We start from the raw sequence: 21,799 nt of genomic DNA, 5'->3' as shown, positions 1-21,799 counted from the left end.
GTGTGCCTAAACATTGGAGCTCCCCCACAAGTGACCCCATTTTGGAAAATAGACTATCTAGATGTGTGGTGAGCACTCTCAACCCCAAAGTGCTTCACAGAAGTTTATAACGCAGAGCCGTTAAAATAAAACGTCATTTTTTTCCTCAAAAAATGATTTTTTTTAGCCCGCAATTTTTTATTTTCACAAGGGTAACAGGAGAAATTGGACCCCAAAAGTTGCTGTCCAGTTTGTCCTGAGTACGCTGGTATCCCATATGTAGGGGGGGAAACACTGGGCACCCGTCGGGGCTCGGAAGGAAGGGAGCACCATTTGACTTTTTGAACGCAAAATTGGCTGGAATCAATAGTAGCGCCATGTCGCATTTGGAGACTCCCTGATGCGCCTAAATAGTGGAAACCCCTCAATTCTAACTCAACCCTAACCCCAACACACCCCTAACCCTAATCTTAACCCTAATTCAAACCCTAACCCCAATTCCAACCCTAACGAGGAAAAAAAAATTCCTTTATTTTATTATTTGTCCCTACCTATTGGGATGATAAACCGGGGGTTAATTTACTTTTCTTTATTTTGATTACTGTGAGTTTATGAATGAATGAAAAGGGGGGGGGGGGGGTTTATCGGAAGGGGAGGGGGAGCAGATGCTGACAGCGGCGGCAGATCGCCGCCGTCAGTCCGGTGTGGGTGGGGGTCAGATCTCGGTCTCCAGCCATGGCCGATGATATTGCAGCATTGGCCATGGCTGGATTGTAATATTTCACCAAATTTCATTGGTGAAATATTACAATTGCTCTGATTGGCTGTTAAAAGTGAAACAGCCAATCTTTGCAATCGTAGCCACGGGGGGGGCGCTAAGCCACAATCCCCGGGGGTGAAGTACAAAGGGTCCTGTACCTGCGGGTCGGGTGACCTTTCAGTGACCCCCCCGGTCACCCGACTCGCAGGAACGCGATCCCCCCCATGACACAACATATGTGTCACAGGTCGGCTTGGCACCGACTTTCATGACGCAAACGCTATGTCACAGGTTGGCAAGGGGTTAACTGGGGTGTTAAACACGCCTATACAAGCACACGTTAGTTTACATTCAAATCCTCGATTTCCTGGCTTAGATCTGAACTAACTCCTACCTAAGACGTCGCTGTGTTGAAAACCACTTACCTGGGACAGTTTCTTCTTACTTTTTTTCTTATGTACATGCTGCACTGAGTCCACTGCTCCATTACCTAGAAGCTTGTGCTTCTGAAATTTAATTTTCAGCCCTTCTTCCTAGATGGGGAAAGATATAACATGAGCATGATGAGATGGCATACTTTTACATTTGTCTTCTGGAACTATTGGTTCAGGATTTGCAACTGTATGGTGTCAGCCATCAGTTTATAGGGTAGTCCCATAAACAATATTTCTCTTTCGTCTCATTGGGGGACACAGGAACCGTGGGTGTGTTCTGCTGTCACTAGGAGGTTGACACTATGCCATGAAAAAAAGTTAACTCTGCCTCTGCAGTATACACCCCTCCAACCGGCTGTAGGACAATCAGTTTTGCTTAGAGTCAGCAGGAGGTGGACAGGGGTCTCTCGGAGACCCATGCCTACCTCAATGTGCGGTATCAGCAGCCCTGAATGCAGAGTCTTGCGCAGCTCAAGCATACAGTAACGTGGTAGCCGTCCAGCGGACGGTCTGGCTAAAGGCTTGGCAGGCTGATTTGTCCTCAAAGAAATCACTGACCAATCTGCCGTTTCAGGGCACCCGGTTCTTTGGTGAATGTTAGGTCAAATCATTAAGGATGCAACAGGGGGTACAAGCTCCCTTCTCCCTCAGGCAAAGCCTCGTCGATAGGTTTTCAAAAGTAGGGCTCAGCCCTTTCAGCCCTTTCGCCGTACCCCAGCGACAGGCACTTATGCTCAGGGCCCGCATCATTAATACAATGATCCAGGCTAGGAAGCCATCCTCTTCCAGGGTCTATTATCGAGCCTGCAAGGCCTATTTTGGCTGGTGTGAGTCTAATCACATCACATCTAGATCACGTGAAGTCATTATTTCCCTCTACTCCTCTTTGGTCAGACCTCATCTGGAATATTGTGTCCAGTTTTGGGCACCACATTTTAAAAAAGACATCAACAAACTGGAGCAAGTTCAGAAAAGAGCGACCAGAATGGTGACCGGTCTGCAAACCCTGTCTTATGAGGAAAGGTTGCAGGATTTGGGAATGTTTAGTTTGCAAAAGAGAAGACTGAGAGGAGACTTAATAGCTGTCTACAAATATCTAAAGGGCTGTCACATTGTAGAAGGCTCAACTTTATTCTCATTTGCACAAGGAAAGACTAGAAGCAATGGGATGAAACTGAATGGGAGGAGACACAGATTAGATATTAGAAAAAACTTTTTGACAGTTAGAGTGATCAATGAGTGGAACAGGCTGCCACGAGAAGTGGTGAGTTCTCCTTCAATGGAAGTCTTCAAACAGAGGCTGGACAGACATCTGACTGGGATGATTTAGCGAATCCTGCTTTGAGCAGGGGGTTGGACCAGATGGCCCAGGAGGTCCCTTCCAACTCTACGATTCTATGATTCTATGACACCTATGCCCTGTTCCCTGTCACCTGTCCTAGCTTTTCTCCAGGCAGGGTTAGATGGCAGTCTGGCCCTAAGTTCCTTGAAAGGCCAGGTATCTGCTCTATTTTTCAAAGAAATTTGGCCTCCCGCTTACAGGTTAAGACCTTTCTGCAAGGGGTGGCACATGCGGCCCCTCCTTACAGATCCCCTGTGGCTCCATGGGATCTTAACTAGGTCTTGGAAGCCTTGACAGATTCACCCTTTGAACCCCTCCAGGAAGCTCCCATGTCTTTGTTGTCCTGGAAGGTGATTTTTCTCGTAGCCATCACCTCTATTAGGCGGGTTTCAGAATTAGCGGCATTGTCCTGTCGCCCTCCATTCCTAATTATGCACCAGGACAAGGTTGTTTTGTGGCCTCCTCCTAACTTTCTTCCCAAGGTGGTATCGGCCTTCCATCTGAATGAGGATATAATCCTTCCATCACTTTGACCCACTCCAACCCATCCTCTGGAGCGTTCTTTGAATAAGCTAGACCTGGTCAGGGAGATAAAGGTTTATCTGGCCAGGACTCGCTCTTTGTTATCCCCAATGGGGTGAGAGGAGGCCTGCCGGCCTCCAAGGCAACAATTGCCCGCTGGATCAGAATGGCAATTCTGGAAGCCTGCCGGGTGAAGGACAGGGTGTCCCCTGCTGGGGTCGAGGCTCATTCAACACGGGCGGTGGGCGCTTCCTGTACACAGCAGTTGTGCAAGGCAGCCACATGGTCGTCCGTGCATACCTTTTCAAGGTTCTATGAGGTTCATACCTATGCTTCAGCGGACGCCAGCCTAGGCAGAAGAATCTTGCAGGCGGCAGTGGTAAGTTCTCCGACCTGAAGGAAATTTCTGTCTTTTCCCAACCCAGGGACTGCTTTTGGAAGTCCCACGGTTCCTGTGTCCCCCAATGAGACAAAAGAGTACTCACCGTAAAATCCTTTCCTCCGAGACGCTCATTGGGGGACACAGATACTGTGGGTGTATGCTTCTGCCGCTAGGAGGCTGACACTAAGTGAAAAAAAAGAGGTTAGCTCCTCCTCCGCAGTATACACCCTCGCCCCTATTGCGGGCAGAAATCAGTTTGGTGTCAAAGCAGTAGGAGAACAACAAATCAGCCTTAATACAGGTATAACATGTCCAAAGGAAAACACCACCCTTATATCAAATAGGTAAACACATTCATTTAAGCAAAACAAGAGCCAACTGGCTAATAGGGTGGGTGCTGTGTCCCCCAATGAGCGTCTCTGAGAAAAGGATTTTACGGGGAGTACTCTCAAAAATTCATTTTTTTCCTTCGTCTCATTGGGGGACACAGATACTGTGGGACGTCCTAAAGCAGTCCCTGTGTGGGAGATTGACTCATCGCTCCAAGCTACACGCACCTCTTGTTTACAGGTGCGCCACGGTTGCATGGAGAATCCTTCTACCCAGGCCTGAGCATGGATATTATAATGTTTGGCAAATGTGTGCAGGCTGGACCAGGTTGCTGCCTTGCAAATCTGTTCCGTCGAAGCCTGGTGCTGAAGCGCCCAAAAAGGCGCCCCCTGCCTGGGTAGAGTGCGCTCCGATCCCTGCTGGAATCGGCATGCCTCTAATGCGGTAGGACTCCTGAACCGTCCAACGAATCCATCTGGCTATGGTCGATTTTGAGGCAGCGAGTCCCTTCCTGCGCCCTTCGGGGAGCACGAACAGCGTGTCCGTCTGACGAAAGGGTGCCGTCTGCGACATGTACCTCCGGAGGGCTCTTACCAGGTCTAACGTGTGAAGAGCCTTTTCCACATGTCGCACCGATGCTGGACAAAATGAAGGCAAAACCACATCATTAATGTGAAAAGAGGACATGACTTTTGGCAGAAAAGGAGGGGCTGGTCTGAGGACCACCTTATCCTTATTGAGAGTGAGGAACGTAGCTCGACAGGATAGGGCCGCCAGCTCTGGAGCCCGCCTAATGGAAGTGATGGCCACTGGGAACACCACTTTCCAGGTAAGGTACCTCAAAGAGATATTCTGAAGCGGTTCAAATGGAGCTTCCTGCAGAACACTTAGGACTATGTTAAGGTCCCAGGCATCCATAGGCGCCTTATAGGGAGGTACCAAGTGGGAGACTCCCTGAATGAAAAGTCTTCACCTGCAAATTGGTAACAATTCTGCGCTGGAACAGGACTGATAAGGCCGATATTTGTCACCTGGGGCAAAGCCCGCGTCTAATGCTCTACCGACTGAGCTATCCGAGCTCTCTAAGCCCGACTGGAGAAAAGCCTGGATGCCGGGTATCGAGAATCTCAGCGGAGAAACACCGCACCTCGACAACAAGCAAAGAACACCTTCCAGGTGTGGTGGTAAATTCATGCTGAAGCAGACCTCCGGGCGCTAATCATTGTAGCGACCAGCTCGCTCCCGAACCCTGCCTGGGTTAGAATCCCAGATTCAACGGCCCTGCCGTCAAACATAGGGTCCCTGAGTTCGGTGGCACATTGGCCCTCGAGATGGTAGATCTGGGCGCTCTAGCAGGCGCCCAGGAACGTCGGCGAGCAGCTGCATTAGATCTGCGTACCACGCTCGACGGGGCCAGTAGAATCGCCGGCCCCCATTCCGTCTTGATCCCTTTGCTGACTCTCGGGAGTAGTGGCAGTGGGGGAAAAAGATATGGAAGGCGACACTGGTTCCATGGCAGAACCAGCGCATCCACCGCGAATGCCTGCGGGTCCCTGGCCTAAGCGACATATGTGGGCACCTTGGCATTCACTCGAAGCCATCAGGCCCACATCCGGAGCTCCCCACAGTTGACAAATCTGCTGAAGAACTTCGGGATGTAGAGACCACTCTCCGGATGCAAGACCCTGCCGGCTGAGGAAGTCTGCCGCCCAATTTTCCACGTCAGGGATGTGGACAGCTGAAATCACCAAGTGGTTTGCTTCGGCCCACTGAAGAACGTGCCCCACCTCGCGCGTGGCTGTTCTGCTGCGGGTGCCCCCTGACGAATTATTTAAACCACCGCCGTGGCGTTGTCTGATGGAATCTGGACAGGGCGGCCTGCTAGAAAGTGATGAAACTTCTGCAGCGCCAGCCGAATTGCTCGTATCTCCAATAAGTTGATCGGGAGGCATGCCTCCTGTGGCGACCACCATTCCTAGGTTGTGTGGTGGCGAAACACCGCTCCCCAACTGAGGAGACTGACGTCGATTGTCATTATCAGCCCATGACCTGGAGGGAAAGGTTTCCCCTAGGCCAGAGAGGGAACTGGTTATCCACCATCCGAGCGACTGCCTGACTGGAGAGGACCGTTGGCACCGCCGATCAAGCGTGAAAGGATTCTTGTCCCAGGCTGACACGAGGCGTGCTGAAGGGGGTGAAGATGGAACTGGACGAAAGGTATCGCTTCCATTGCTGCTACCATTTTCCCTAGGATCTTCATCCCGGATCGGATGGTATGAGGGACTGGTTGGCGTAGAGTCCGGACTCCCTGCCGGAGACTAGCGCCTTTTCCTGAGGAAGAATTACCAACCATCGGCAAGTTTCGAAGATCATTCCTAGGAAGGAGATCCTCTGAGCTGGCACAAGGGATGATTTCTTTGTATTGACCAACCAGCTAAGCGGCAAGAGTATCTAGCGTGATGTTGCCACCTTCCTCACATGCCCGTATTGACGGGCCCATGACCAAGAGGTCGTCCAGATAAGGCAAGACGACTATGCCTCGAGAATGCAGTGTGGCCATGACAATTGCCATAACCTTTGTGAACACTCTGGGAGCTGTGGCTAGCCCGAAGGGTAGCGTTACGAACTGAAAATGTTGAACGCTGATGGCGAAGAGTAGAAACCTCTGATGAGGAGGAAAAAATGGGAATATGCAGGAATGCGTCCTGGTTGTCTATTGAGGCCAAGTATTCTCACTGCTCCATGGCTGATATGACTGAACGGAGAGACTCCATCCAGAAATGTCTGATCCTGATGAATTTGTTCAGAAGCTTCAGGTCCAAAACAGGCCTTACAGACCCGTCCTTTTTGGGAACTGTAAAACGGTTGGAATAGAACCCTTGAGCTCTTCCGTGTTCCGGCACTGGAACAATGACTCCGTTGTGCAGGAGCAACTTGATGGCTCCCAATAGAGCCCTTACCTGGGTATCCACCCTGGGAAGCCAGAAAAGGGAAAAAAAAAAAAAAAAACACATCTTGGAGGGTATCTGACAAATTCTATTATGTAACCTGAGGACACTAATTCTTTTACCCATACGTCGTGAGCGATGTTGGCCCAGAAGTGGCGAAAACAGAGTAGGCGGCCGCCCACCTTGCTGGTGTCGTCTGACAAAGACCTCGAGTCATTTGGCTGATGATCTTTAGGATCTGGGTCCCTCGATCTGGCCTGTTGAGCACGCATTCTCCCCAGTGGGTTGGCTCTATATGAGACCTGACGCTCCCTATCCTGGTTGGAGCGGCCTGAGGTGGCGGAATTGGGCCCCGTAGTCCACCCGAAGTCTTTTAATGCATGACTCCGGACCGGTCTCCTATTCAGGTCCCAGACCAGGCTTATGCTGCTTAGCGGCCGCCCCTTGACGAATGCAGTCACGGTCGGCCTAGAATGGTCGGTGGCACTGCGAAAGGCCCGAAAATGTGCCTGAACCGGGTGACGAAAAGCGGTTTAAGCTTCTGTTGAGGGAGAAACCCGCTCTTTTCTCCTGTGGAGTCGGAGATAAGTTGATCCAACTTTTCTCCAAATAGGCGGCCGCACTGATAAGGCAGGAAAGACAAGGACTTCTTGGAAGTAGAATCGGCCCGCCATGTCCTCAACCATAGGGCTCTTCAGAGAGATTGCATTAGCGGCAGCAATTGCTGAACAATTGGCCGCATCCAAAGACGCATTCGTTACATAGTCTCCGGCTATCGCCATCTGACCTGCGACCACCGAGATCTCTGCAGGTAGATCCTGCTCCTGCGTGACCTTGTTTAATGTTTCTGACTATGATAATATGGCCTTAGCTACCCAAGTTGCTGGAAACGAGGGAGCAAGTGCAGACCCTGACGCCTCATATACTGTACGAGCTAGGCTCTCAATAAGGCAGTCCGTGGAATCTTTAATCGAGGAAACCCTTGGGACAGATAACAGGGTCTTAGTGGCCAGGCGTGAAACCGGAGGATCCACTATCGGGGATTCCATCCATTGCTTACGGAGGCCCGGAGCAAACTGATACCTCATTTCGAGTGCCTTTTAACCCGAGAAAACGCCGGTCTGGACGTTCTCTGTGCCGCTGCACTATGTCCTCAAACTCAGGGTGAGAGGAAAAAATTCTGTGCAGCCGCTTCACTCGTTTAAATGCCACTTTATGCCCCGTAGCCGCTGCGGGATCATCCTCACTCCCCAGGGTCTGATTGACGGCTTCTATGAGGCTGTCCACTGTTTCACATGACCCTGGAGTGTCCAGGTCAAGTGGCTCGTCTGAGACGTCATCTGAGGTCTGCTTGCTATCAACCACTGGTGACAGGGAGCGAGAAGCAGAACTTACGGATGCCGAAGGCACCGGATGGACTGGGCGACACCGTGTGGATTCATTTCCCCCGGGTCTGCCTGGAGTGGGAGCGGCCCCTGCAGGCCAGAGGCTCCTGTGAGGTGGAGGTTCCCTCTAAAGGCGGCGAGACACTGTCCCTGCCCCTATCTGGGGCTTGAAGGGATTCTATTGCTCTCGTAAGCGACACCATGTACTGTGACAGTGATCGGGCCCCACTCCGGGGGATTTGACACATTGGTTGCGGTCGCAGGGGAGGGCTCGTTTGGATTCGCAGGCTTCGCATAAACTCTTGCTCTGAGCCCGCGGAAACGCAGCCCGACAAGAGATGCATGCAGCGTAAAAGAACATGCGGCTTTGCTTTTTCGGACATGCTGTATCTGTCCGCTGCTGGGGATATGGAGAAGAGGTAGCCCCTCGTTTTTCCCTATAGCATGGCCTCTCGGGCAGCACTTACCCCAGTCCTGCGCCCCCCCTGACCTGGATGCTTGCTTTAAATCGCGCGCCGACATCCGTGGCGCGCACCAGCCTGCAAAAACCGATCTAGGGGCGGTACTTCCGCTCTGCGGCCTAGCCCGTGCTCCGAAGCCGGGGCCTCGATTTTGCCGCCGCCAGTGACGCGCGGCCCCGAGGGTGGAACTTACGGCCGCGGCCTACCCGACCGGGGGGGGGGGGGGGGGGGATACGGTACCAAACGGCGCTACTGACCGGCGCGGCGTTCCTGTCCCAGGCTGCCGCCTGACGATCCAGCCCTTCTCTTGCAGGGCTAGTGGTCGCCGAGCTGTGGGCTCCAGCCCGAAATCTTCGCAGGAGCCCTCCCCGACCCTCTCCTCACCGATGATCCTCTCAGCCTGAGCGCAGGTATGTGAGGGGGTCTTTGATTAAAAAAATAGGACGGTGCAGGCACCCTAGCTCCGTCTAACCACTTCAGGGGGCGAGGAGAGGGACCGTCCGCCGCCTTGCAACACTGCCGTCTAGCGTTGGTGGAGCAGTGGGGGCCGCACAGACTAGTCTTGTGCCTCTGTGCAAGCCCATGGTTTCAATACCTAGGGGTGGACAAAGCTAAGTCTGGCATAATGTCCCACGTCACGGGAAAGGATAAGTGGAGGGATACTCGCACGTGCTCGTCCGTTGATGGTTTGGGGAAATCGGATCCTTTCAATAGGATGCGTTGCCCCTTTCTCATCTTCATAAAATAACAAATAAAAATAGAAGTCTGGGGAAAAGTCCCAGATATGTCCCTCGGTGCGGGAAAGTATACGCGGAGGCGATACTCAACGCGTGCTCGCCCATTGATGGTTTGGGGAGATCGGACCCTTTCAATAGGGTCAGTCGCCCCAGTCTCATCTTCATAGTAAACTTGAAAAAAATAGTCTGGAGAGATCCAGACTGTGTGTGCCTCCATAGGACACTAAGCAAAAAACTGATTTCCGCCCGCAATAGGGGCGAGGGTGTATACTGCGGAGGAGGAGCTAACCTCTTTTTTTCACTTAGTGTCAGCCTCCTAGCGGCAGAAGCATACACCCACAGTATCTTTGTCCCCCAATGAGACGGATAAAACAGGATTTTGGTTGCTTACCGTAAAATCTGTTTCTCAGAGTCTTCATTGGGGGACACAGCGCCCTCCCATGATTTTGTTACTTGTAATGAATATATGAGGACTTAGAAGATAACGTCTCCTCCTACTGCTTTTTTACTAACCAATTGTCCTACAGCCGGTTGGAGGGGTGTATACTGAGGAAGGCGGAGTTAACATTTTTTTCATGGCATAGTGTCAACCTCCTAGTGACAGCAACACACACGCACGGTTCCTGTGTCCAACAAATGAAGACTCTGAGAAACAGATTTTACAGTAAGCAACCAAAATCTGGTTATATCACCTTTCTACAGGATAGGTTATAAATGTACCATCGGTGTAGGTCAGACTGCTGGGACTCCCACCAATCATAAGAGGAGTGCCTCGTTGAGTATTATAGAGCATGTGCAACCACTGCTCTATTTATCTATAGAAGTGGTGGTTGCATTTTGGGGCCCCCTTTTGTGTCATCGAGAGGGTCTTAGTAGCCAGGCCCCCAGAAATAATATACTTATAAGTAAGGGATACATTTTCTTTAAAGGGAGAACCTTTATGAATGCTACAAATATAAGCAATTCATTTTCTTACACTTTTGATTTGTACAGTAAATTCCTTTGGATCTGGTACGGGGCGTATCTGTGTGAAAGAGGCAGGACTCCGTTCCTCTGGTGTTGGAGAGAGGCTGTCGGGACTGTCACTTGGTGGGTCTGTTAATCTTCTTGGTGATCCCCATTTTCCAGTTAACACCGCATTACAAACTTGTTCAATTCGACAAATTAAAACTCGATCCTATATAAAAAACACAACAAACACACAATTGTTATTTGTCACCATTGCATTGACATTTCCACAAGATGTAACAGCCCTTTGGTGCTTAAAATGAGTAACCGCCAAAAGAAGCCCTTGTACTTGGATTACCTTTGGCCATTCTGCACTGTTTGGATTCTCCTGAGCAGTCTGAGCACTGTCCTCTGTGTTGAGGTCAGCAGGGGAGGCCGTAAGAGACAATCGACTTTCTTCATCAAATAATCGAGAATGTGATAGACCTGCTAAAGAAAGGAAATATAGGAACTTAAATGGATGTGCAACCAACTGATCAGTATTGCCCTTGAAATGAATTGTAGAGCAATGTTTTTTTTTTTATAAATTAGCAAGTGTCCTTTAATATTTATGCCTTTAAACTGAGAACTAAGGGGACTTCTACTTGTAAATACTCACCATTTAATTTGGCCAATCTATTCTCATTGTTCTCATCTGAGGAATCTTCTGAACTGGATGATGATGATGAGGAGGAACAAGATGATCTGCGTGGAGCTGGAGAAGAGCTGACCGATGAGGATAGCGAAAGTAAATGAGGTTGCTGAAGTTCTGGGGGAGGCAGCGAAGGAGCAATGGAAGTGGGAGTGGATGGGCGGGAGTGATTAGCCACACCCCGAGATTGGAGGTAGCTGAGACGGCAGCTTAGAAAGGAAAATGAAGGGTCTGGCATTAGTGTAAGATCAGTGCGGCTCAGACCATAGCGAGCTGCTCCTTCAAGTAGTTCCTTATCATGACGGCCACTCTCCCACCACTCTGGCAGTTCAGGGTCAGGCCGACAAAGCGATAAACGTGCAGGGAGCAAAGGATGGCACAGGACCTGTTCTCGCACCCTACGCAGGAGGTCTAAACGGAACAAAGCTCGTGAAGCACGTTCTTCTGATATAGGCTCGATGAAGAGAGACGGGTCTGGTGGCTCTAAAGATAGGATTTAATACAAGATGATAGCAGGATATCCATCTATGCTGCAGAACCAGCAATTATACACCTCTACAGGTACTACATTTTACTTACCATCCCCTGCAGCTGGTGGCAAACGACATACTTGTCGGCACATTGCCACAAAACCATGAAAATATTTCATTAGAGACTCATCTGTTTTCTTGTCCAACCTTGCCAAGCTACGAAATCTCTGCCAGTCATAAAGTTGGGTGTCAGGGTCATATTCTACCCCAAAGCTGGAAAGAACACGGAAAAAGTCACAGGCCTCACGCCGTGTCCACCTGTCCAGAAACAAAAAGCATAACATTATAAAGAGCCAAAGGAAAGCTTGACAAACACAATAGTTTCTACCTGCCCCACATACACAACAGCTCTTACTGCATGTGATACCTTTGTTGCTTCTCTCGCCGTGCGATTTCTTTCAGTTTGAAAGCTGCTTCGCAACGTTTCCTCCGTTTGTCACCTCTTTCCGCAGCCTCCATTTTCAGCTGTTCACGTTTGTAACTACGCTGGTAGGCAGTAATAAGGCGACGAAGACGAGCTGTAAGTGCCGACCCTGGAGGCCATAACATGCCGCTTGGCATTGGGGTTGCTAAAAAGAAAAGAATTAGGTGAATTAAAAAAAGTACTGACCATATTTGTTTGATACTGGTGTTCAAAGTATCTAATTCCAACAATTACCCTGGGAAGCAGATCCCATAAGTTGTTTCAAGAGTCATTGTAATTTGTACAAGCAAAGCGACAATGGCAGGCATAGTAGAGAATTCTATTACTCCTGTAGTTTGACAGATGGCAAAGAATTCTATCAGCTAGCTTCTTAAATGACAGGGCACATTCACACAAGGTGGTAACGGAAAGGCAGAGTGCTGCATGACGCCAAGACTACATATAAATACAGACTTTTTTGCACTCCAAAAAACCAGGAGCTGTTAGTAATGACCAGATCACAGATTCTGAAAGGCTTAAACCAAATCATCTACAATTATTACAATAATGATCTACTCACCTTCTTCACCATCGACTACAGATATTTCCTCATCCATCATTAAGGGGTCCATCTACAGAAAGATTATAACATGAACTTGTAAGGGGGAGGGAGGTGGGTGTATTTTTTTTTTTATAAATATTAAACCCAGACTCCACAATGCCTACCTCATCCTCAGGATCTTTCGGGCCATGTAGTGGCTTGTATTCTGGATCCTCAATGTCTCTATCAAAATCTCCACTGAAGGGTTTAGAAAAGTTGCAATAGGTTATAAACACACAAACACAGGATGCTAATCCATAAAAGTGAGCAAATTGCATCAAAGCATTTCTAGCTGCCATCAGAGATCACAAGTTGAGAAATGGATTTAACTCATTCGCCCTCAGCACAGGTCCCTACACGGCCCTGGCTGCGGCATCAATATTAGCATGGCAACTCATCACGGACAGCACGGCATGCAGATCTACAGTACACAAGGTTTTCTGCAAGTCATTCTCACCTCTCAGGCAATTCAACAAAGTCTTGTGCATGGTGCTCAGCTGCAATTGCCTGCTCATCTGGTCCTCCCACCTTTTCCAAGAAACAAAGCAGAGGATCAGCACGCATGGTGTTGTATTTTTCATAACCTGCAGAAAAGTAAAGAGGTCATTGTATGTTTTTGCAAACGAGTTTATGGATTTTATGGTTTAAAACAAAAATAGTACAATGTAGCGAAGAACAAAGTCCATTTTATTAAGGAAAGACCATATTACATATATTAATTTCGACTCAATTAGGCTAGTTTCACACTAGCGTATGGCAGAGCTGTGGAGGGATGACTTCCTCCATGAAGCTCCGCCCACTGCTGCACCTCCTCCATTCAGCTCCATCTGCATGCGGCCTGCGTACCCATCTTTAACATTGGGTACACAGGCCATGCCGATGTATGCGGTTGCCTCCGCATGCGTCGTTTTGACAGTGCGGCGACCGCAACATAATGCAATCACGTTGCGTTCGGTGCAGCTCCGCCATATGCTAGTGTGAAACTAGCCTTACATGTGATTTTACCATATGATCGGGGAAAAGACAGTGACAACGGAGGGAAAAAAAATAAATAAATCAAGAAAAAGCTCAAGTAATTAACACACTTCATGTTTTGTCCTTTCTTCTACATAGAATACCAGTGACTACTGTCTATAAAGGCTAGATCCACTTTCCCCAAATTTTTTTAAATTGTCTGTATGCTTCTGAAATGAAAAATGAAGCAACTTTACAATAAGTCTTAATTAAAAATTTGCATTGTGTGTCTACAGCTCATGCAAACAATGTATTAGGGAAACAAAGCATAAACCTATAAATACTTTAAAAAAAAATAAAATACCAGGGAAGCAGTATCCAAAATACATCCATTCTATTAATTGGCAAAATTATTACAAATATACTGAAGAACAACATTTACAAAATACTCCCATAAAACCCAGATAATCAACATAAAATTACAGAGACCTAGAATTTATAAAAACACTGAATAATAGAATAATAAAAGCAGTCCCTAAATGTCGAGAGTTCTAAAGCAATACATAAACAGCAATATCAATAGATAGGGAATTATCATTTGTCCTTTATTTTATGCTAACTTATGTGACCTTTCACAAGACAGTATCCAGTATCTATAAGTACCCAAACCTAAAGCATTTGGAGAAAGTACATTATAGCTTTGCCATTTTATTGATTTAATTTTTTTATGCAAAAGAAAGTGATTACTACCTAAACTCACCATGTTTGAAAACCCCAATGAGAAGAGCTTTGTCCGCCTCTCTGTCCCACCAGAGAGAGGGAACATCTGCTTGATCAACTTGAGGAACCCACATATCTGTTTCTCTGTTAAAAAAAAAAATAAAAAAAAAAAAAAAATGATATATTTCTACTATTACATAGACTTATTGCGATATTAAGCCGTAATGCACTCAATCCATACAGGTGACACTTATTCTGTGTAATTAAAGGTTAGAGGTCGTCCACTACTTTGGTTCTGATGACCAATTCTTAGAATAGGTCAATGTCTGTTTTTTTTTGTTTGTTTTTTTTTTTTTTTGGGGGGGGGGGGCGGTCGACATGCAGCACATGTCAGGAAGGTGTAAGTGAATCAAGCCCCACCTTCGATCCTATTACCTCCTTCTTTCACCCGTCCGGCCCGCCCTTCTCTGCCTTTCAAATCTCGCGAGTATGGAAGTGTAGCGGCAGAGAAGGGTGGGCCTGACTGATGAAAGAAGGAGGTAATAGGATACAAGGGCAGGCTTGATTCACTTACACCTTCCCGGCGAGGCACCTCGTCATCGGGACCGTTCTCCGCACCATATGCGGTGGCTGCAGAGCTCCGCACACACCGTATAAGACGGCACCCAGCATATAAGATGACCCCTGACTTATACGCGAGTATATCCCAAATTCTATATTTTAAATCAAAGTTAGGGGTCGTCTTATACGCCGGAAAATACGGTACTCATTTGCAGAGCTGATCCATCGTCTGTTAGTTGCAGCCACAGAGTACAGGATACGGATGTGAAGTACCAAACCTCTGGTCACCATCAGAAGATGGAGCAGCTCCGCAAGTGTGTATTTCCAGCTTGCCGCCTCAGATACCGATAACAGCCGATCGGCCAAGGTGTCGGGCGTTGACCCCCAACCGACCAGAAATTGATGACATATCAGTACTAAAGTAGTGGGCAACCTCTAACTAAAACAATCAGCCTTTTCAATATTATTTTTTTTAAAGAGCAGAACAAGAAAAAAAAAAAAAAATGTACTGTCGCTATTAACAATATGAAAAGTTATGATGATGAGCTAAGAGAACAGTAATGAAAAACTTTGCACCTCGAATTACTACCACATAAAATATAAAACATTTCCTAGTGTATGCAGATGCAAGTTAAATTGTTGTTCTTATTAATCTGGTCGGATAAATCTGAACGCCTTAGCAAAATGCCATTTTATTTTTATCAAATGGGGATAATCCTTTAACAGTGATCTAATCTGAAAAAAGTCCATGCACTCTAACAACCAGATAAACACTCACCTGGCATCTGCCCCTGCCAGCACCTTTGAGGCATGACTCCCAATCACTTCCTGTCGGAGGTAATACAACATTCTCACACGCAGCAGTACCCTATGGAGGAAAAGGAAGGACGAATTGTATTACATACATTCTACCAATATCTGGAATTAATAAGAATTTTATTAAGTGAGCTTCAGTATAAAAGATACTCAAGAAATACTAAGGGTGCTTTTACATTTCATTTGTGGGTCCCATTGGGGCATACATCTGAAATCCCCCACAATATGGGATCTGGACATATGTGGCGGCAGGGACATAGACTTTAACGGTGACGGCAGAGCAAACGAGCGCTCTGACGTGCATCATTTTCGAAAGTGTATGCCTACAAGAGGCGGACACTCATTCTTAGTACACGGCATCGTTGTGTCCGCCTCCTGCAGACGTACCCTCCCAAAAACGGTGCACGTCAATGAGCACGTTTGCTCTTTCCATCATCATTTCAGTCTAAGGCTCGGATGTGGCATAAGTACAGACCCAGTTTTGCGACAGGGCAACAGAACACAATTTGAAAGCACCCTAAGGCCTCCAAAATCTTAATCTCTCCCATATACACTCACTTGTTGCACTGGTGCTTCAGATGCTTCTTATAACCCTCATCTTGAAACAGGGTATCAGGGTTGTACTTCCGTATCCAGTCTGCTTTCTGAATGTCAAAGCTGCTCTGGGACTTTATTTTTTTCCCCTTACGTCCCCGAGGAACAGGAATGGAAAGACCTGTAAAAAATAATAGGATATTTAAATATTAAACGATAAATGACAAATAGTTAGCCAATAAACATCCACGCTATGACTGCCAGGAAGACTACCGGAGTGATTTTGCAGCTGCTTTGTTTTGCCATTTTCTGCAGGAGTGATGAGGTCCCAGATAAAACTTTTTATGTTCTCATCTCCACGGTAATGTAACAGACAATACACCAAGATGGCTCTGCAGATTCTCTCCACGTCCCGTTCTGTCATTCCACGCTTAAATCGACCATGTAATAAAATGTCCCGCCAACGGCCCCACCTAATTCAGACATGAGACAATTTAAGGAAAAATTAAAAAACAAAAGTCTCCACTAAACATTGTGATGTGCAGATAATCATTTAGCAAAAGCACAGTCACCAGAAGAAACATGTACATGAGACCAATGGCGTCACTGGAGTTCAATGGGCCCCAATACACAATTTGAACAAAGTCGTCCCTCTCCATCCTGGTATATATATGTTCCCCTTTGTGGCCCAATCCTGATTATCCTGCCTGGGCCCCCATCCTGGTCTACATGTCCCTTATCCTGCCTGGGCCCCCATCCTTTTTAAATTTTAAATTCACGCGCGCCATCCTGATTTACAAGTGAGTCAATCCGGTCAATATTGACGCAGGCCACACAGCGGCCACATGAAGATGATCCTACTTATACCGTACTCTGGTCAAGGAAGGAGTGCACTTTTACTCCTGTATAATGGCTGTATACTCATTTGTAAATCAGGATGGCACGCGTGAATTTAAAATCAAGAAACGCATGACATGTGTGAGTAAAAATGTCATCTACTATGCGGTATGCCCGTGTCGTAAGATCTAGGTAGGCATGACAACAAGGCAACTTAAGGTACGTGTTAGGGAACACGTGCTCAGTATTGGAGCAGCAGCGACCACTGAAGATGTATTAGCCTTAAAAACGCTCCCCCGCCATTTTAGGAAACATCATGGCTGCGATGGGAGCCTTCTTAGGTTTAGGGGCATTGATATGCTGGAGGTAGGCGTACGTGGGGGTGGTGTATCCAGGAGATTGGCCCAGTTAGAGTCCAGATGGATTTGGACCCTTGGCACGGTACATCTGGACTCAACGAAAATATTAGCTATGCCCCGTTCTTGTGAATTTCCTTAAATTTGGCAATTAAGGTTGGAGTAATGCTTGTTGCTCATTAAGGTTGGAGTAATGCTTGTTGCTCATTAAGGTTGGAGTAATGCTTGTTGCTCATGTTCTCACTTTTAATTATTTTTTTTAATTTTTATCTAGTCCTTGCCACTATGTTATTGATGAATCTGGATATCTTATGACGGAGGCGTCTACGTGGACTGTCTGGAAGAAAAGTTGCTGTGCACAAACTATATATTGGGATATCCCTTATGATGATTATAAGTGTTTATTATGCTATGCACTATGGTGATTTGTGAACATTATGTTAAAATGTATGAGATATATGAACATGTCTATGAGTTAGTGCAATGTAATTATATGGGGTTCTCCTTTGAGTGTGACTCGCTATTGTGCTTAATATCTGAAGATGGCTATAATTGTGTAGCAATATTTCTGGTATTTTTAGCCTATAAATGGGTATTTGTTCCTTATTCCATCTTGGGCAGTACCGTAGGTCAGGGTCTTCGCACTAGTGGTGAGATCCCTTATCGATTTGTATGTTTAATTATGTGTGTGTTGGCTGAATGCAGTATGTGTCTTGGTGTGTATTGTTGCGCCTCTGTCCTGTACGCTGCGGCGCCTGCTGGTTCTCGGTGTCTGAGGCTGTGGACTGGGCCCGCCCCGGCCCCACCCACGGTGTGACGCCGATGCCCGCCGGCGTCTGTTGCCCTGATGGCGGCGCGCGTCACTTCCAGGTAGACGGCGCACTTCCGGTCACGCGGTAATGTACACTGCGGCCGGGGGCTATTTAAGCATGGACACACTGATAGGATGACAGGCCCCTTGAGAATGGTGTCCGAAATGCGCGTCGGGGCGGACGCACAGGCCCAGGAGGTGACAGCACTCTGCATCCCCATACTTTGAAGGTAATTTTACCAATATAGTATATTAGATGGGGAATAAATAGGGGAACAATGGGTTAAAGTGAGGTGTGCAGGGTGGGTAATTTTACCCCTCGTATTTATCAAGTGGGGCAGCCACTGAGCTGTGAATATAGCTCTCTTAGTGGACAATTTTTTGGTCCATTTGGTATCATTTGGCTGTCCTGTAAAGACCGCATATATGGTATGGTCCCTGCAATATTATAGGTAACAATCCTGTGCAGCACTATCCACTTTTTATGCCGGTGATGTATTAGATTCATAAGACAATACTTATTGTTTGTGTTATTATTGTGAATATTCCATCGGCACCCCATGGATTGATTGTTTACCTAGCATACAGCTGTCTTTTCTTGCCCTGGAGCGTCTTGTGAGTGACAAGTGTTTTTGTGCAATCCCACCTGTTGGATATTTGGCTATATGAATTTTAATAATATTCTAAATAAAAATATATTTTTTTACGAGATTATTGCCTTCTGATCATTTTTTTATGATTCTATGTCCCTTATCCTGCCTGGGCCCCCATCCTGGTCTACATGTCCCTTATCCTGCCTGGGCCCCCATCCTGGTCTACATGTCCCTTATCCTGCCTGGGCCCCCATCCTGGTCTACATGTCCCTTATCCTGCCTGGGCCCCCATCCTGGTCTACATGTCCCTTATCCTGCCTGGGCCCCCATCCTGGTCTACATGTCCCTTATCCTGCCTGGGCCCCCATCCTGGTCTACATGTCCCTAATCCTGCTTGGGCCCCCATCCTGATCTACATGTCCTTTATTCTGCCTGGGCCCCCATCCTCTTACATGTCCCCCCATTCTACCGCTGCTCTTTAATGCACAAAAAAAAAAAAATACATACTGACATTCCCTCTGCGCGGTGTCCTCTTCTGAAGCCGGCAGCTGACTCCAGCATATAAGTGACGGGAGCGCATGAAGTCACTGCCATGCGCCCACACACATTCACGCCGACATCAGCTGCTGACCTCCGATTGTCCAGCAGCATGTGCTTCCAAGCACATACCAGACAGGTCTTTATGCTGCAATACACTTCAGCTGAATGTGCATAAAATGTGTTGAAGTTTGTGCTGTCATCGGCAGGCCCCCCCCATCCGCATGGGCCCGATTGCGACCTCTCAGACTGTGGTTGTTACGCTCCTTCAGGAGGTATAACCTATTGAGGTTGTAAAACATGAAGTCATCCAGTGCCTCACCCATATACAAGTAGATGCTTTTCCACTCTAAAACAGTCTGTGCGGCCATAAACGTTTTTACGATCTTGACGTCGAGCTCTTGGACGGTCCTCATCATCGCTTTCTAAGTCCGAGAACTCTACCATATCATCATCCTTGTTACTGAAGTGCCGAGTCTGTTTCCGAATACGAGGCGTGTCAATTACCAGTGTATTCTGCAAGCAAGATGGGAAGAAGAAGAGAAAAAAAAAAAAAACGTGTTCGCGTTAAGGCAAAATCAGATGGCAGTATTACTCGCAAGGATGGCATTGTAATCCCTGGACTGGCAGTCAGTTCTCCTGACCTGAATGTGACAGCTGCATAGAAGTACATGCTGTCATGCTCATGTCAGGAGAGCTGACGGCCAGTCAGATAGATGCAATTCAATGCTATGCTATCACGAGTAATATGACCGCCTGACTATGCACTAATGCTGGTTTTTGCATTTTACAGATCATGAGGTAGGATCGCAAGAAACCTGGTTTACATAACTGAATGGGTTTGGTCCACATCTGCCGTTCCTATCCTATCATGCCCTAACATACATCACCAGTATCCGTGTGAAATACTTTCCTAGAGAAACTAAGCAATTTTTTCTTCAAGTGTCATCATAGTTGCATTCAGTTTTTATTTTTCTTACCAAAAGACTAGATTTAGACAAGACTGCAATGCCATGACAGGTGTCTATGAGGCTATAAGTTGGGTTGTGAGACATGATCGTTCCGGGCATTGCGGCCCATATATGGACCATGAAATTCACACATCTAAACCCAGCCAAAAAGGTTAGAACTAGTGTTATCCACCGATTCTCAGCAATGGATCTGTTAAAAACAGATAAGACTCAGTTTTACATCAGAAGCACCAAGTATATATTCCATGTTTTATTAGTTTTCTATAGATCAGGCCTGCACAACATACGGCCCACGAGCCGCATACATACAGCTTACCAAGGCATGTTGGCGGCCTGTGGGGCTGATTGGGATGGGCCGGCTCCTTCAAATGTATTTGAGTCTACATCTGAACACTGTGGCACCGGGACTGGGGAAGAGCAAGGCACATCAGCCTCCGCAGCCCCAACGTGCAGTAGTGTGATGAAGTCAGCACACTGCTGATGGTGCAAGGACGACACAAACAGAGGAGACATCGGGCCAGGGCTCCATGGAGGAGCTGAAGATTAAATGTCATGTAATTTTAGAAGAGGGGTATGGGGGACGGAAGGGTTGCGTTACTACGAGGGCACATAGTGTGGCCAAGGGGAACACTATGTAGCAATTAGGGGAGATTGTGAAAGGGGGCACAGTATAGCGAAGGGTGGAGAAGTGAGACCTTAGAAAGGGGTAGTATGTGAGGGGACATTATGGCGAGTGGCTGATTAGTGGGATATTTTGGAGAAGGGAAGCAAAGGGAGTAAATTCTCATCATGGAGTCTGTGCTATATGGAGACAAAATGGATGGAATGTGGCGCTGCACTCATGTACCGACGGTGGTTCTGGCACTGCATTCATGTACAGACTGTGCATTTGGTGCTGCATTCATGTACAGATGGTGGTTCTGATCTCATACACATGTAGCAATCCATATTGTGTGTTCATGACCATGTTAAAACTTAAAAAAAAAAAAAAGCATCAAAACTTAGAGGAGCTTTTCACGAGTTTCTGCTCAAAAAAAAAAAAAAAAAAAAAAAAATGGACACCACTATGATACATCACACTGATGTTTCTATCCAGTCTTAAAGGGAACCAGTCACCGGTAAAAATGCTATTAACCTGCAGATATGAGATGAATCTGCAGGTTAATCAAGTTACAAACCTGCCCAGCGCCTACACAAAGCTGAACACTGCAGGGAGAAAATGAACTTTCTTCCCAGGCAGCTGTTGGGTTTTACTCCCGGTGATTGTGCCGGTTACAAATGCTGCCGGGGAGAACAAAGTTCATTTTCTCCCTGCAGCATCTGGTTACGTGCAGGTGGCGTGCAAGTTAGTAAAACTATTAACCTGCAGAATAGGCTTCTTTTACACTTGCCTTGTTTTTGCGGCCCCAATGCATTTCTATGGGGCTGCAAAAATTAGTAGGAAGGCTGTGTGCCGTATGGCCATGAGGGCCATATTTATGGCCGTGAAAAAAATATTGAGCTTGCTCGATATTTTTCACGGCTTACGGACACAGCAGCAATGCATTTCAATGGGACAGCTAAAACAATGTTAAGTTGTTTTTGCGGTACACTGTATTTGTGGATCGCCGTTTTTTTTCCCTGATATTTGTTATAGCAGGGAAAACGGCGATCCGA

General features: G+C 47.2%; 1 protein-coding gene, 1 long non-coding RNA gene and 1 other non-coding gene across 5 annotated transcripts in view; 1 reads left to right on the top strand and 2 right to left on the bottom strand.

Annotated features, from left to right (window-relative positions):
* The window catches only part of LOC141089166 (uncharacterized), an 83,444-nt gene extending 65,755 nt beyond the window's left edge, over positions 1 to 17,689 (top strand). The window contains exon 3 of the long non-coding RNA XR_012232198.1: positions 17,506 to 17,689. This is a non-coding gene — a long non-coding RNA (uncharacterized lncRNA). The remainder of the gene's footprint in view (positions 1 to 17,505) is intronic.
* The window catches only part of CHD8 (chromodomain helicase DNA binding protein 8), a 134,307-nt gene that overhangs the window by 29,705 nt on the left and 82,803 nt on the right, over positions 1 to 21,799 (bottom strand). For 2 of the 3 annotated variants that reach the window (XM_073575485.1, XM_073575486.1), the window contains exons 22-35: positions 19,495 to 19,688; positions 16,312 to 16,511; positions 16,063 to 16,219; positions 15,467 to 15,556; positions 14,168 to 14,271; positions 12,911 to 13,037; positions 12,579 to 12,651; positions 12,433 to 12,484; positions 11,817 to 12,018; positions 11,499 to 11,707; positions 10,887 to 11,402; positions 10,587 to 10,717; positions 10,257 to 10,457; positions 1,165 to 1,272 (exon numbers count right to left, since the gene is read on the bottom strand). In XM_073575485.1, the coding sequence (XP_073431586.1) occupies positions 1,165 to 1,272; positions 10,257 to 10,457; positions 10,587 to 10,717; positions 10,887 to 11,402; positions 11,499 to 11,707; positions 11,817 to 12,018; positions 12,433 to 12,484; positions 12,579 to 12,651; positions 12,911 to 13,037; positions 14,168 to 14,271; positions 15,467 to 15,556; positions 16,063 to 16,219; positions 16,312 to 16,511; positions 19,495 to 19,688 (2,364 nt within the window). The remainder of the gene's footprint in view (positions 1 to 1,164; positions 1,273 to 10,256; positions 10,458 to 10,586; positions 10,718 to 10,886; positions 11,403 to 11,498; positions 11,708 to 11,816; positions 12,019 to 12,432; positions 12,485 to 12,578; positions 12,652 to 12,910; positions 13,038 to 14,167; positions 14,272 to 15,466; positions 15,557 to 16,062; positions 16,220 to 16,311; positions 16,512 to 19,494; positions 19,689 to 21,799) is intronic. The other variant, XM_073575487.1, reaches the window with a different exon arrangement.
* LOC141089259 (small nucleolar RNA U6-53/MBII-28) lies at positions 12,749 to 12,859 on the bottom strand. Its single transcript, XR_012232225.1, has one exon. It is a non-coding gene; the product is annotated as a small nucleolar RNA U6-53/MBII-28 (small nucleolar RNA).

This window comes from Dendrobates tinctorius, unplaced genomic scaffold (genome assembly GCF_039654945.1).
Source record: "Dendrobates tinctorius isolate UK_male_01 unplaced genomic scaffold, ASM3965494v1 ptg000044l, whole genome shotgun sequence".
Lineage (NCBI taxonomy): Eukaryota > Metazoa > Chordata > Amphibia > Anura > Dendrobatidae > Dendrobates > Dendrobates tinctorius.
The sequence above is the reverse complement of the archived record's forward strand: the minus strand, read 5'-3'. Positions and strand labels throughout refer to the sequence as shown.